This window comes from Meriones unguiculatus, chromosome 19 (genome assembly GCF_030254825.1).
Source record: "Meriones unguiculatus strain TT.TT164.6M chromosome 19, Bangor_MerUng_6.1, whole genome shotgun sequence".
In the NCBI taxonomy this organism is placed as follows: domain Eukaryota; kingdom Metazoa; phylum Chordata; class Mammalia; order Rodentia; family Muridae; genus Meriones; species Meriones unguiculatus.
Window position 1 is genome coordinate 12,336,740 of NC_083366.1, and position 17,160 is coordinate 12,353,899.

General features: G+C 40.1%; 1 protein-coding gene across 2 annotated transcripts in view; it reads left to right on the forward strand.

The window, feature by feature from the left end:
• Window positions 1-17,160, forward strand: part of Cubn (cubilin) — a 209,521-nt gene that overhangs the window by 61,396 nt on the left and 130,965 nt on the right. For both annotated transcript variants that reach the window (XM_021648484.1, XM_021648485.1), the window contains exons 23-27: window positions 218-407; window positions 2,549-2,709; window positions 3,294-3,475; window positions 4,134-4,290; window positions 6,230-6,417. In XM_021648484.1, coding sequence (XP_021504159.1) covers window positions 218-407; window positions 2,549-2,709; window positions 3,294-3,475; window positions 4,134-4,290; window positions 6,230-6,417 — 878 coding nt within the window. The remainder of the gene's footprint in view (window positions 1-217; window positions 408-2,548; window positions 2,710-3,293; window positions 3,476-4,133; window positions 4,291-6,229; window positions 6,418-17,160) is intronic.

Sequence of the window (17,160 nt, forward strand, 5' to 3'; positions counted from 1 at the left end):
CTAGGACCCAAACTGTCAAAATATATGTGACATTAAGATTTAGTATTTGGTTACATCTGAAATTTAAAAAATATTGTTTCAAAATGAAATTAGTCTTTGAACATTAAAAAAATACTGCTGAAATTCAAGTACAGGGGCACAAATTAATGCATTACAAGTTACTGGAAACATGCAAATGTGTAATGTTTTCCATTTTTCTCTCTGTTTCTTTTCAAAGTGTGCTTAGAAGACTATACATATAATTTTGGAAGGTTCACCTCCACAAACTTCCCTAATAACTACCCCAATAACTGGGAATGCATCTACAGGATCACAGTGGGTATCAACCAACAGATTGCATTGCATTTCACGGACTTCAACTTGGAGGATTACTTTGGGCCAGAGTGTGCAGATTTTGTGGAAATCAGGTGTGTGCTTTTATTTCATTAAAACATTTATATTCATTAATAGTCTTCTCCAAAATGATTAAAGGAAACATGGAAAGTTCTGTAAAATTACCTTAAGTATTCTTTATTATGAAATATAAAATTTGTCATTTTAAATATGATATACAGCACTTGGGAAGACAAAGGCTGGCCTGTGAGTTCAAGGCCAGCCTGGTTTGCAGAATGAGTCCAAGTCAGCTGAGGCTACACAGAAACTCTATCTCAAAAAAAACAAAAACAAAACCAAAAAAAACCAATAAACAATCATACAAACATGGTATAGAAGAAAAGGAGAAATTGTGTAAGATTTGGTGGGTCTTTAAGATTTTACTGTCTTGATTTAAACTATGTTGATATGCACATGTATGAATATGGCTGTATGCATGTAAGTGCAGTGCCTGTGAAGGCCAAGAGAAAATGTTGTGCCCGCTGGAGTTAGAGCTGGTTGTGAGCTTCCCATCATGAATACTGGGAATCAAACTCTGGTCCTTTGTAAGGTCAGTAAGGAATTGTAACTGCTGGGCCATCCTTCCAGCCTCTGGTAGCTATTTAAAATTCTTGTATTAGGAATATTTTACAATAATTTTCAGATTTTATTTAGGCAAAAGAAACAACTGTACAACTACTCCAAAATGTGCTGACAAAAAGAAACTTGAGGAAAGTGGTTTATTGTATCACATAACGTCAGGTTACAGTCTGTCGTAGCAAGTGAGGAAGGAGCCAGGATCTCAGCTAGTCACATCACATCTACAGTCATGAGCAAAAAAGAAATGAATGTGTGCATGTGTCTAGCTAGCTTACTTCATTACGTGTGTCCAGCTCTATTTCTCCGCTCTCATATAGTCTGGGAACCCTGCCTAGGGAAAGATGGCACATACAGTCGGCTGATTTTTCCCTATGCTCATTACCTTAATTAAGACAACACCCTTACACGGCCACGGGCCAGCCCAGTCGCTTCATTGAGATTTCTTTTCCAGGTGACTCTGGTTGTGTCAAGTTGATAATCCACACCTACCACCACATTCAAGTACTTGCATTCTTTATGTAAAAATCAGCCTAAGTTTTTGGTCTTTGCTGTCCATTCAATCTAATTATCACTAAAGTCATGGCTATAGCAGCAAGCTTACCTTGTTTTTAAATAATAGAAATCTGGAGTGTGGATTTCAGTGCATGGTATTTTCTTTCACTGCACTTTGGAAGAATGTGTTTTAACAATTATATCACTGGCAATGGTACATTAGTATATAGATATTTTCTTATATTATTTCATCAAGTAAAATTAGGCTGATTATTTTGACAAGCATCTATATCAAATATTTACTTATAATTTTAAATTTGGAATCTTTCAACATATTATAATGTTTATTCTTTGGAATACAGTAAGATACAAATTTAACACCTTTAGAATTGAATCTGCCGTGTCATGCTAAATTAACAATTTTATTTTGAGGGAGGGGAGAAGTTTAAGAGTCTCTTTCTATAGCCTGAGATGGTAAAAAATTCACTATATAGTCTAGGCTGTCTTCAAACTCACGGGCATCATCTGACTCACCTACTGAGCATTATGACTATAGTGTGAACTTTTCTAGATTAATTTTCTTAATTTATAACAACCAACCACTTGGCTTTAACATCCAATGAATCATCTCTTTATAAATTACCTATATATTTAAATTTAGGAAAATAATTATTTCTACAAATGTCTCAAATATGTTACACTACATCTTGAAGATTTCAAAATCAGTAGGAAATATGATTTCTCTCTAAAAAGTTAAAACATTGGTTTATACTGTGAATAAAAGTGGTTTCTATGTTTTGTATCCTTTGAGCTACTTTGCCAGAGCCTTTGAAAAGAAAATCTCTAATGCATTCTCTCTGCAGCTGGTATAAAAAGACCATACAAGTCATAAATAAGTTATTCCTTTACTAAGTCATTCAAATCCTTGTCAGTAAGGAACTAAAACATGAGAACTTGAAACTGCTTTTTAAGTACTGTTCAGGAGATGCTAGCGGAGGTAATCAGCAGCTCGTTTGCATCTTCATGCTTTAAACATGTTGTGTGTTTCTTGTATGCTACAGTCAAATTGTAACCCAACCCATTTTCATGTCTGTACGTGTCGCAGAGATGGAGGCTTCGAAACTTCAAAACTCCTTGGACGTTACTGTGGCTCCGTTTTACCTCCTCAGATCATCTCTCACAGTAACAAGCTCTGGCTCAAGTTTAAGAGCGACGCAGCGCTCACTGCACGGGGTTTCTCAGCTTACTGGGACGGATCGTCAACAGGTAGGTAGCAAAGCTGACTTTTTACTGGAGAAGCCAAGGTGATCGGGTTCTTCGTTGGTCATGCTTTGCCACCACTTATCAGCTTTTCTAGTTATCTTTCCTCATTCTTTATAATAAGCTCCAACATCATGGATATCTTTGGACTAACGGTAGCATACATTTTGAAGGAAGAGGAAAGTTCTAGCTCCCCAGGAAACTTCAAGCTACTCATCTTGACTAGAAAAAGGAAATTTCATCAACATGAAGCAGAATTTTTGACGATTTCCTGCTTTGTGATACTTTAAAAAGGAACAGGTTGTGGGGGGGGGGGGGCGGTGAGCCTTTATAATCCCAGACCCAGCTGGCAGAGGCAGGAGGATCCCAATTTTGAGGCAAGCCTGGACTATATAGTGAGTTCTTGTCTCTGAAACCCAAAGGCTTTAGGTGTGCAGCAGAGTGGTAGAGCTCTTGCTTAGCATGTGTGAGGCCTCAGGCTTCAGCCCTGACGCTGGGGAAGAAGAGCAGAGTGGAAACAGGATGCCATTAGCCAAGGTTTAGCCTGCAGAAAAGAAGGCCATGCTTCATTCACCGTTTCTCCCCTGCAGGCTGTGGAAGCAATCTCACCTCCCCCACAGGGGTGCTCACATCCCCCAACTACCCGATGCCCTACTACCATAGTTCTGAATGCTACTGGTGGCTGAAAGCCAGCCAAGGCAGCCCTTTCCAGCTGGAATTCCAAGACTTCCACCTGGAGCATCACCCCAGCTGCTCTCTGGATTACTTGGCCGTATGTACAACGAATCTCTATGTCCTTTGTTGCTCCCCTCTTATTCAGTGCACAAAATAAATTTAAAATATTTTTAAGATTCAAAAAGCAGCAATATTTAAGAAGAGCATTCACATAAACGATTTAAACAAAGTAAAACACTAAAGAAATGTGATAAAATGGCAATCTTCTAAGTGTAATATATGCTGAATGGTGTGGTACATGAAGTATTTAAGGTATTTTACTATTAGCTATAAAATATAGTTAAAATATCTTGAGTAGCTATGGACGTTATCCTAACCATAATCTACATGATTTTAGATATGGGTTGAAACCTCACAATTCACTAGATTATTGAGGTGAATTAGAAGAGGTATTAAACTCATCTAGCTATGTCTCTTTATAGTTTCTGGAATTCACCATGTTCCTTTGGAATCAAAAAACAACAATACTTACCAGTTATGGTCTCAAATTTTGTATAGAACTTTCATTTTTCATATTCAGACTTTTATGTGCTTGCTCTCATACACTTCAGTTTATTGCCTAAGTTTTGAGACACTTGATAAAATTTAGGACTGGTCATTTTAAAAAGGATATAAGTATTTTGTCCTCATTTCTTTACTGGAGTTCTTTACATTCATAGTCTTGACTATCTGATGTGCAAAATGTCTTACTAAAGGTGTATGATGGTCCGAGTACCAGCTCCCATCTGGTGGATAAACTCTGTGGGGATACAATACCTGCTCCCATCCGTTCCAGTACAGACAGCGTATTGTTGAAACTGAGGACAGATGAAGGCCAACAAGGACGTGGCTTTGAGATCAAATACTGGCAGAGTAAGTACAAACTCCAGCAGCAGAGAGCCCCCGGCAGATCTGCAGACTCAGTGAAACCACCCAGATAACATGAACTAGTGCTCTGCGCCATTGAAATTAGTCTTGGGTTCTTAGGCGAAAACTCTGAAGTCACTAGAAGGAAAAATGATTACATATTAAATCCAACCTCCTATTACTAGAGCATCCGGTAAACCAAGGCCAGCTCAGGATCACGTAACACGCTAGTTACTTGTGGCTCTCAGGCATGCCATGCTTTCAATGCTTTAGTGAGATGCTGGCCGAGTCAACAGTTAGTTCTGCCCTCTGCCTTAGCTTTATTAACTAAAGAGGCGCTCATGGACAAGATATGTTCTTTACTGTCGAGCATGTCCTTCTGGCCTCTTTCTTGTCCTCCTGCTTCTCCTGGCATGCTGAGTTCTTCATGAAGTCATCATTATTTTATTTGCAAACTGCTTCTTAACACTCCGTGAAGAGCATATCTGTTTAACTGAGTGTCATTTCTTTAGTTTTGTTATTGCTTTGCCTGTCTTTCTCTTGGTTATTATCAGGCTATTAAAACCATTCTCCTTTGATTTTTTCCCCCTCTAATGGTTTTATACACAGGCTATCAGTCCTTATGGGGAGAACCAGGGGCTGGATCAGTTGGCCTAGCATGAAGTTCTGTGCTCCATCCCTAGCACTTCACACAACTAAGTGTGAAGGCATGTATGAACGATCCCAGTATTTGAAAAGTAGAGGCAGAAAGATAGAAGTTCAAGGCCATCCTTAACTATGTGGCTAGTTTGATCGTAGCCTGTGCTACTTGGGTGTCCCCTCCCCCCCCAAATTCCCTTGCCATTTGCAGTTGGAAACCCGCAGACAGTGTGATTTGTGAGATGCGAGCACAAGCTGTGTGGGTTAGGACTACAGGCACCTGTGTTGCTTTGACCTAGTCACTGGCCTGTAGACGTATTCACCCACATCTCTAAAGCAAAACATATTATTTAGAAATCCTCTCTTAATAAAAATGTAGCCTAAAGATTTTCAGGAGAATGCACTTGGTTGTTGTGTCTGCTACAGCAAAGGAAGAGAATTTGAAGGGCCACAGGATATATCCCCACGTCTCTAAGTGGTGGGGGGACATTCGATGTTGCCCAGAAAATGATCTAGGAGCCGCATAGCAGAGGCAAAACTCTTTAAAAGCAATGTTTATTTTCTCGTTTTCTTTTATTGGTCATGATAGATAAAGAAATGGAAAATAATTTTAAATGCATAACCAATGAAAAGGGTACTCCATTCACATTGTTCAGGTAATTTCGATTGGCTGGATTTGATGTTTAATCCCTGGATTAGACATAGCCAGCGCCACCTGTATGGGTTCGCTGAAAACTCATCTTTAGAAAATGCTACCTGTGATATTTCCTATCTTGTGCTCCCTCTCTTCACTTGGAACTTCATGATGAGTAACTTGAGAAGTGAAGGGGCCTTTGTTGAGAACTCATGCAAGATAGCTGTGTGTTCTGTGACTCATGCGACACTCACAAAGGACTTCTATTCCACCCTGTTGAATTTAAAGGTCAGCATGTTCTCCCGAATATTAGAGCTAGAAAACAGATGCACAGAATGTGCACTGCACACCTCTAACTCCAGCAGAGAGACTGGGCTAAAGACAAATTATTTGTTCACCAATATATAGGAATCAGATGTCCATATTAATAGCTGTTCCACTTTCATGATGCTTCAATGCCTAAATTCACCTGAGTATCCTTTCACATTATTCTAAATGGAGACTCCTTCGGCATAAAAATTATATACCACATATACATATATATTTATTAATCTACAGCTAAAAGTGGAAATATCTAGATCTCTTTTAAAAAGGAATCTCACATACATCTCAGAGACATTAAGACATATGTGAGAATTCTTAACAGCTATGGCTACTTTTTTTCTCCCTCAGCATGTGACGATGTAGTAATAGTGAATAAAACCTCTGGCATCCTGGAGAGCATAAATTTCCCAAAGCCCTATGATAATAACCTGCGTTGTAACTGGACCATCCAAGCAACAACAGGCAACACTGTGAACTACACGTTCCTGGAATTTGATGTGGAGGATTTCAGGAACTGCTCCACAGATTATTTAGAGGTAAGTGTTATGAAGCTCAAAAAGTAATTCCATGTTAATATCAACGAAAACAACAATGCTAGAAGCCCTTCATACTTTCCAGGGTCAAATCCCTAACCCTGTGCTGTGTCTGTAATATATCAATGACCAATGCCATATGAATGGGAGTATTTTATGTCTCACATTGCACCATTTTAACCTAACTTAAAGTTATTATCTTGTTATTTATGTTTGATCTCTACAAGAGAAAATGTTGGAATATGCTTAATACCTAATTTTCCTGATATTAAGTATTATTTTCATATTTTAAAATTCAAGTTCATTTAAATCAATTTTTCTTTTGCAAAATAGACACTTTATTTGTTATAAGAGAACCATCTATAAAAATTTATTCTAGTTCATTTATGCAATCTTATGCAATAAACGTTGCTTTAGTATTAAATGTAGTTAAATATAGTCTATGAAACAATATAGGATATGAGATACTATAGAATATGAGCTAATCTGTTATTTTTGTTATGGGAAATTTAATTTAAGAAAATTGTTCTGATGACTTATATATGCAACTTTTAGGATTAGTATTTTAAAAGTTAGGAAGACACTTTATTTAATATTAATATTCACTTATATTATGAACATATAGTTTAGGTCTTGGTTTATATTCTCATGCATAATACAACAATTTAATTTAAACAATTGGCATATATGTAAAACCTCTTTTCCATAGTTATTGGCATCACTCTTTGATTCTGCTGACATTTACTTTTGTTTATGTCTGTGTTGTTAACATATGATGCTGCTGTGTCCATGTCTGAGGCTTTCACTGGAAATCTTTTCTGAAGTTTGGAGGACCCACTCCACCAGCTCTATGACAATGTCTTAGTGCAGTTTTTAAAGATTATTAGTGAGGATGTGGCGAATGACAGAGTGCTTGCCTGAAATGTACAATGTTCAACAGGTTCAATACCTGTTGAAACAAAGAAACATGATTGGTGATTTTTAGAAGTCTTCCTTGCAAAGACTTACAGAGTCAGTGCTTACAAGCTGAGGCCATATCCCCAGAGAAAACAATCTTTACAAACTTTCCTTAATTCTTGCACCATTATACTAAAAGACTATAACTGTTGTCTGAGATCACCATGCCTTTTCTAAGTACTGCATTAGCTTTCAACACAAAAAGACAGAGCATCTTGTCTTTGAGAGACTTTTGCTTGAAGTCATGACTGTGAGAAGATTCTTTTGTTTGGGGAGGAATTCTTTTGGATTAACAATAATAACTGCAATGACAATTATCAGAACTTCATCCAGCTGCAATGCTTCATACCTGTGAGCTCAGCGCTTGGGAGGCTGAGGCAGGAGTATTGTCAGCCTGAGGCCAACCTGGAAAATAGTAATAAGATTCTGTCTCAATAAAAAAGAGAGCAGCAAGCAAACATCTAACACCCCTCATTGTGTATGTAGAAACAACAGCATGTAGAAATAGTATTCACACATGAGAAAGCAGTGCATGCTACCTAAGAACATATTATACACTATCCAGCAAATTTACAAGCGTGAAACTGGAATGGTGTTTGTTATTGTTTGACTGTCAGGTTTTGGAAACTGAGTCTCCTGTTGTAGGTCAGGTTAGCCTCAAACTTGCTGTATAGCCAAGGTTTGCCTAGAGAGCCTGTTTCTATTGCCTCTACCTCCCAAGCTGTTGGGGTTACAGACATGCATCACCGTGGCTGGCTTGTCAGTGGTCTTAAGGTCCTCTTCCCCTCGAGTCAGGAACTATTCTGTTTATACTTTTCTTCACATATGAGATTTTACTCATGGTTAAATAGCAAGTTTTACTAGTTAGGATGCTCATGCCATCCTGACTTCTTGAAGTGTCAGGTGTCTGCAATAACTTTCATTAAGTCCTTTTCACTGAGACTTTGCACAAATTTGAGAAACTGGGGATAAATTGTCACAGCCGTATGTTAGCTGCAGTCTGATGATAGAGAAAGAACTGAATTAATTAATTAATGAGACAGAACTGAACTCCACACTAATCTCTGTGTAAATTCCTACACTTTCAATACAGTTCTACCACAACAGGAGCCCCTTGTGATGGTGTGCCTGTCATGCGCCAGGCATGCCACTTCCCTTGTGCAACATTGATTGTGAAAGTGCAGAAATACAGAATGAGAACCAGAAGTTCAGAAAAGCCTTCCAAAGAATGACACTAGTGCCAGAGGGAAGAGATTTTTTTCCGTTGGTATAAGCCAAGGACAAGACCAAAGCATAGCTGCAGAGGCTGGTCTATGATGGAAAATTTAAAAACATAGCCATTTAAGGAGAAAAAAGCCACTAGCTTACATTATTTTAATAACCTCTAGCTAAAGGTTTGTTTTTTGTTTTTTTTTTTTTTCTTTTTCTTTTTCTTCAAGTGACTTAGCCAACTCCCCAATGAGTGACAATTACTGGGGCCAGAAATTAGTTATTTTGAATTAATGAAACTGAAAATATAAAAAGACTGGATTAGGCCCAGCCCACACCTTACTGGAAAATGAACCTACGCTTTATTGTTTTATCCTCTGGCCAAACCAAAACACACCAGGCTTAGAACTAGGATCTCAGTTAGAGTACATGTCGCTTGTTTAGAGAAGCTGAACATCACCCATGCAGCTATGTGAAGTCATTCTCAAGGATTCGGTCTTTTTTTCCTAACTTGATTTCACTTCTTCACATCCATTTTGTCCCCATTAGGAAGACAGTTCTAGTAGGCGGCTGAGGATACAGGCAGATGTGGCTCACTGAGGAGTAAATGCCCCTGGCAGGAGTTAGGACAACAGGGGATGGGAGTGATGAGAAGAGGACAGAGAAAAGGGTTGTCTCCGCAGAAAAAAAGAAAGAGGGAATTCTGGAAAGTGTAAGAGATTGTAGTCAGCATAGTCAAGGGAGGTGAGGATGGAAATAGTTCCTTGGAATATTAGTGTGGTTGAACAGGGCCGTGCAGTGGATTAGCAGGAGACAGATGGCTGTGAGGAGACCTCACAGGAAGAAGGCAAGGTTTGATTGAGTTCTTTGCCTCAAACCAGTATGTGAGACTACAACCTCTCTTCTTTAACCCTCCCCTTCATTTCCTTAACTGGTCCTCATGTACCAAGCTTTCATGGGATTGCCCTTTTACGTGTTCTTTTCCATGCCAGCGGGTCCTAAATATGGCCCCAGAATTGGATAGAGCCTCTCCCTAACTTGAGCAGAGATGACTTATCTGAGAGTATATTATCTGGTCAAACTGTCGCTGGCATTACTGTCAAACTGTTTTTGCATGAGGTTTATTACCACCCAAGTATGTCAAGAGCTGTAATCTCCAGGTTGCTTCTTGGGTGAGTTGTAATACCATAGATGATCGTTTATAATTTTCTGCTCATGGGCCCCTGACTTTGTTGTCAAGAGGAAATGATACTGTTGTCTTCTTCACAGAAATGGTCTTCTAGTATAATTACAATTTCCTTGTGTTTGCTAAAAATTACTTGCAGTGTCTACTTTAGAATTTTAGCTGAAATTCATGTCAATCTTACTCATTTTTGAAACATCAGAACAGAGCTTTTCTATATTTTGCCAACTGAAAGACATTTTCTATAGAACTTGGTCAGCTCTCCTAGCATTTGTTTTTCTGCATTATAGTCATTGCAGGTACATTCCACTTGCAGTAAACCAGGTAAAAGGATTCTTAGTGTTTGCCATGAGATTGCTGCTGTGAGGGGCACAGGCCACGCGAGAAGCCAGGAAAGGACGATGAGTGAACCTTCTGCCCTCTCTCTGTGAAGCTCTGTTGCTCTGCCATGGCTGTTCCCATTTAGCCTTTTCTCCAGATGCTCCACGGAGTTTCTATGTCCTTGCCACTGCAGCTTCAGCACGGACACAGAAGCCACAGCTGTGCACAGGACATGAACCTCAAGCACTTAGTGTCAGTGGCTCAACATTTCAAATGTAGCAGCAAAGGTGCAGACCTAGATTGCTTGTGCATGGGCATAAAGTTGGTAAGACCAGCCCTACTCACATATGATACCAAGAAGCCATGGCAAAGACTCTGAGCAGGGTCGTGACTCCGCTGTCATTCTAAATATTTCACAACCAGAAATTCACCAAGACGACATTCTTTCTGTTATGAGTAACACTGCAGGCTAGAGTTCACTTAGTGCTGGAAGCTTCATTTCAAGCAGCTGAGCTATCTATCCCCTGAACTGAAAATCTATGTCTCTTCTTCCAGTTTCAGAATCACTCACTCTCATCTGCCTTCTCTGTGTCAAGTTCTTTTTCTGAAGGCAACTGCCACCAACTCAGTCATCTTTACCGTTTTAGGCATAGCTTTAAAAACTAGAAACCCTCTTTGACCTCCCCACCTCCAAGGGAGGAGCAGTCCTGGTAGGCCACAGAGGAGGACTTTGCGGCCAGTCCTGAAGATACCTGATAAAACAGGATCAGATGAATGGGGAGGAGGTCCCCCCTATCAGTGTACTTGGAAAGGGGCAGGGAGGAGATGAGGGAGGGAGGGAGGGACTAGGAGGGAATGAGGGAGTGGGATACAGCTGGGATACAGAGTTAATAAAATGTAACTGATAAGAAAAAATAAAATTAAAAAAAAAGATTCCAAAACGTTAAAAAAAGAAAGAAAAAAGAAAAGAACTAGAAACCTTTTCCTAGTTACATTAGGTCCAGAGTTCAGCTGATGTGACACTATTCATAGGATAGTCAGAAAGCTTTACAGGGCTTTCTTCAGAGGTTTCCCCTTCTGTTACCCTTCCACTCCCATGTCATTTCTGATTCATAGGTGTAATTTACTTTTTAATAATTTGTCTCTTACCTGGAACTTTCTTTTCCCTTTCTATTCCTCTTCTTTAAAATATTTTTGACCTAAAATATATCTTGACCTATGCTGAGATAGATAATCTATCTCACTTTGAAATCTGGGTCACCCAAATCTTAGATTCATGACTCTCATGTTCAGCTATCTCAGTCCTCATGGTCAATTTATTGCTTGGCTCCAACATGCTGTCACTTCCACAACCACCACTTTTACAGCACAGTGCTTCCAGAATCACACTTTTTGTTTCCGACAACAAACATGTAAACGAGTCAACAAATCCTACAGTTTTGTGAAAACAAGACGTCTAAGAGGTGCCCACAAGGTTGCTTGCTCTTCCAATTACTGTTACTGCAGACTGTTTGGGTGTACCTGTCTGTTGACATGTTTCTTCTATAAAGACTGCAGTCTAGGGAGTGGGGAGGTGCCTTGGTGAGTAAGAGCACTACTAGCTGTGCAAGCATCAGAGCACAACTTTAATGACATTGGAGGAAGAGATAGAAACCTTGGTGGTGCTGCTTATTGGCTTGCTCCTCATTGCTTACTCAGCCTGCTTTTTTATAGAACCCAGGACCTCCAGTCCAGGGATGGCTTCACACACAATGTGCTTGGCTCTCCCCCTTAAATACTAATTAAGAAAATGCCCTACAGCCAGATCTTATGAAGGCATTTTCTCATTTGAGGTTTCCTCTTTTCAGATGACTATAGCTTGTGTCAAGCAGACATAAAACTAGGCAGCACAGTCTTCCATCCAATCCTTTATTCTCCTTCTGTCCCTTTTCAACTTAAGGAAGTTTCAAATTCTTCCTGATTATGTCAGTGCCTTCTGTCAAATGCATTACCCTCCAGTGTATAAAATCTACTTCATCATTTGCCAAATCCTTACAGATGTCATCCTGCTCAACAGATGTTTATATCATTGTATATTTCACTCTCATATCCTCTTTTTTATTGTAAAACAACCCCTACACTACAGAAACTTTCAATTGCAAAATAATCCACTTTAAATTTTAAAAAGTGGATTAAAGAGCCCATCACCAATGTCGCTGAATCCTCCAATTTGGCACCATACTCTTTACATCTATGTCCTGAGCAATACTTCCCATCCCAGAACTGTGACTCACATGGTATTGTAACTACCCAGTGCAATGCTGGTTGTGTTTTTGTGTGTATGTGGAGAACTCAAGCACACTTGCTTCATGAAACAGTAGTTCATTGCTCAATCACATCAGAATCATAACAAGTTTTCCATATAGTGATTTGGGAACACAGACAACAGGGAAGTCAATTCAGGGAACCATAATGGTATATGCCACAGAAGTTGATAGATGATTCACAAACAAGAGCTTTGTGTTGCAGTGAAGGAGAAAAATGCCGAGTTAAGCACGATTCGGGAGGGCTGGATATTTGCTTTTTCTTGCTGTCTTACTACTTCAAGCCATCACTGTCTCACCATTCACTGTTCAGACGGTGCAATATGTTTTAGATACCTAAACTGTGGAGATAACTGATATCCTTAGTTTTTCATCACGTAATGGGTGAAACAGAAGTTAGCGCATCCCATGGTAGAGACTCTGCCACAGGCTGTGTTATCTGCTGAGAGAGGAAGCTGATGGGCGCTCTGAAGGCATCAGACAGGGAAGCGATCAAGCACTTCTGAAAATAGAAGATGGCAAATCTGAGGAAGAAAGGTACTCAGGTAATAGAAAGGTTGAGGACTGACAAGGGAAAGCTGCAGACATGAAGGTAGATCACAACGGGCGTCCAGTCAGTGGGAAAGTCGAGGATTTCAGTGTTCTTTTCCAGAACAGTAAGGCTCTCAAGGACCAGATCAGAGAAATGGCATGACCAGATAGGCACTTTTTAATATTGTAATACTTTGTTTATGTGTATATGTGGGGTTTTTTTTCTTTTTTTTTTTTTTTTGAACTAGTTTTCGCCCTGAACTCCTAATTTCCTTATCTCAGCCTTATTACAGGCAAGTGCCACCATGCTCAGGAACAATATGGTGATCCATTAAGGGGCTTGCCATAGAAAGTGAAAGAGATGGGGCCACATCTTACATTGCTGTGGACTTCCCTATACTCATGGATAGAGCTTACCAATCATTCCTGGCCATTCCAAGTCTTCTCCCGACATTTGAGGAAGATGTTTTGCACCCTTCCTATAACATCCCATATTTAAAAATGCCATCTGTGTTTCTCCAGCTGACTGGTAGCTCAGCCTAGTGAGGTCTGTCTTCCTCCCCGGGCCCAGGGGTGGCGTGTTCACCAGCTCCCAGTTAGTTCACTGCTCGTTGCCTTGGACATCCATGTCCCATTACTCCATATTTTCAGCTCTTGTTAGAATTTTGACTTCTTTTCTTTCTTAGAATCAGTTTAAAGACAAAATTCTTTATCCAGTTCTTTTCATAACCTCACCATTCAGGGAAGTGAAAAAAAGATGTTTGTGTTTGCACATCACGGCTGGTCATATGACTGAATAACTGCTTCCATGCAAGACTCCAGAACAATTGCTTAGTATCCAGAGATTCTGCTTTCAAGATAAGTAGTGGTCTAGTTCTCTATGAACAATGTTATTGGAAACAGTTCTTGTGCTGTTGAAGAGACCATTACTAGAATCAAATCTGTTTCAACAAGTTTAATCAAATCAGTTTAGCCTGCTGATTGCTACAGGATGGTAAGAATAAAGTTTAGTGTTCTTCAAATATTCCTTGGTTAGAAGCGACCCGTAGGCACTGGGCCCCATAGCAATCCTACTCAGTCTTTTCAGTGCTGCTCTGTAGAGCATATTTCAAAAGGAAGATTCTGTAAGAGCCTGTAAGCCTGACTCTAAACCTAAGCTTGGATAGCCTTGGGTAAGTTGTTCAGCCTCCATATGCCTCATTTGCTGCAGTAAGATAGAACAATCAAAGTAAATGAGTTAATAAGCATGAAGAATGAGAAGAAGGCCGAGCACAAAGCAGACAAATGGTAAGGGTCCTTAGCGGTACTAACTGAGGTGCTGTTCCTGAACTAGACATAAATTCATAGAGCACCCATCCTGCAGGCTGAGGAAGTTAATACTGCCACCATCAGCCCTTAGGATCCTTCTTTTCCCTTCTGCTTCCTGTCTGCAGCCAGCTTCCTAATGTATCCGGGTACTTGACACAAAGGATGACTGAGAAATAACAGCACCCATATTTCAGTCCACCTGTGTAACTGAATTTCTGTGAGGAAATAGAATGAAAGGAAGATTCCATTGGCACATAGAGGTTTTGGAAACTGTCATTATAGCTTTAAAAACTTGTTTTGTTGTTCTTTATAATCTCTTAACAGGGAATGAGGACACTTGCTACAATTTAACAATGTTTGTTTTTCAGAAAGAAAAATTTTGGTGAAGGAACCAATAACATTTTCCCTTGAATAGTTAATGCATTTTTCAATCCTGCATTACTGAACCTGCAGGCTTCTCAGTTTGTAAAACTCCACAGTGGAGATGACAGTACTGACTTCATTACAAAGCTGCTAGGAATTTTAACCCAGACTAATGCCCAGCACAGGATGTGTGCCCATAAACAGTGCATTATTTTTCTAGCATGAACAGAACCACAACTGCTTGTGCTCTGGAGCCATTTGCACTAAGCCAAAAGCTACATAATTGAGACCTGAGGGGTTGCTTCAGTTATTGAAGTACTTGTCACACAAGCATGAGGACCCGAGTTCAGACCCCTCTGTAAAAAGCTGGTTGTCGTAGCACACCTCATGTCTCTGTAATCCCAGCACTGGGGCAGATGAGGGTGTGGCAACTGTAGGATCCCAGGATCTGGCCAGCTAACCTGGGGAGAAATTCTCAAACAATAGAGAGCAGCTGAAGATAGGCAGTGTTAATCTCTGTCCTCCACACGCCAGCACACACGTGGACTCTCACACGTTCGTGAAAACACCCTCTACAATAGATACTTATATGCCCCACCCCAAAGCAGTAGTCTACAGAACAGTTTCCTAACTATGGTTAACAGACTTGAACACAGAGTGTTCTCATGTGTGGAGACCAGGGGTCCTTCCCTCTTCCTCTCAGCCTCCTTGCAGAAGCCACAAGGCTCCTCTGTCTGAATCTGAGGAATTAAAAATCTCACTCCCTGGTTAGAGCAAAGCAGAGAAGCAAACGGGACTCTGTGTGGGGCACAGGGGCTCTGACTGTGATCAGGAGGGCTCCGCCTTGTTCATTTCCTGAGCAGATGAGTCATGCTTCCTAGAACTGTCCTTTAGAGGAAGTCCGGTGCTAGGGCTTTAGCAGTTTGCTTACAGCTCAGAGAATCTGGTGGGCCACCTGCCACTCACAAGCAAGTAGAAGTAGAAGCTGTATGCAAGTCATTCTGTTTCTGTCTTGATGCTAGCTCTGAGAATCCATTCAGAACTTTGAAAAGTACAGCAGAAAAGCTGAACTCTCTTACGTCATTAAGCAGCCCAAGATACATCATACATGAAATGATTACTAGTGACTTTTTTATTATTTTAAAAATTTAAGAGATCTTTACTTTAAGGTGATCAAAATTATTTTCAGGCAGGGAATGGTGACATGTACCTGTAATCTCAGCACTTCAGAGGCTGAGATAGGGAGATCCGTTAAAGCCCAGAGTGGCTACATAAGACCCCTATTAAGGGGGAAATAAAAGAAAAAAAGCTGCCCTTTTCTGAGCATCCTCACGATTAAGAATTTTCATGTAAAAAAAAAAAAAGAATTTTCATGTGATTAATTTGCTGTACATAATGAGGCTGACGTGCCAGACTTCAAAAGCCTGCCCTTGGTTCAAAAGAGTTTTGGTTTCTGCTCTTCATAGCCTCTCAGATTTGAGGCAAGGGGCACAGATGAATAAAAACCAAACCTACCACAATTTCCCAAACTATCTTTAAGCCACTTAAAAATCCCTTTACATGCTCAAAGCTTGAAATTATTTCCCACAACACTTCCCTCCTGGTGTGTCCTCTCCCCTCTCTTTTCCATGCTCAAGCCAAAAGAAGAAAAGCACAGAGGTGTCTGCTATCATGTGTGCAGGAACACCGGGCCGCTAGGAAGGGGCTGCTAACAAGGTTGAGCTTTAAACATCATCAATCCTAGTCGCGAATTTTGCTTTAATTTTTAAAATGGAGAAGATTTCCAATTGCAGCATTAGAGAATTAATATACATACATACATACATATGCTTTTTAAGTTGGCATTCAAAATAATCATTGCATTTTCCTATCCGTTTTGATCTATCTTGCAGGACCCCCTCCTTGGCCTTCCTCTGCTTTCATTTTAACTCCAGTTCTTATTTAACAGGCTCGCTCTTTCTGCTCTGGCAAACTGGGGAAATCAGCATGCGAGGCGCTAGAGATCTGCAATGCTCAAGTTCTGTGATTTCATGGTGTTCTCTGAACTAGACTTTGCTGCATCCCAGGGCCCATCTGCAGCAGATGCTGAGGCTTTGGGGAGGCACAATATATTTTTAAAGTGTTTAGTGCTTCACTCTGGCAAGACAGTTGGCAGGGGTAAGGCTGCAGCTTATGGAATTAACCATTTCTGTAGTCACAGGAGAGTGTTCTTAGATTTCAAAGCCTTTCCCTTCCCCCTAGGGAGGGAGCAAGGCACTCACTGCTCCATTAGTGGCTATAAAAACCGGTATTTATAGAAGTCCCTGGACTTCTAAGAATATTATTTTTAATGAAGAGTTAGAATAATTAATAATAAAAGGGTACTTACTGTGAAAAGGGATATACTCAGGACAAAAATGGTTTGAAAATAATGCTGGGGCAGATTTCTTTTTGTAACAACTTTTTAGGGCAGCAATGTTGCCGTTTGAGCCTGAGTGCAGAAAGGAGATATAGAAATAGCAGAATATTTTTAGTGGGCCAGCTGAGTGTCTGGTGGCCTAGAGAAGTGTGGAACTCTAACACAGAGGAAAC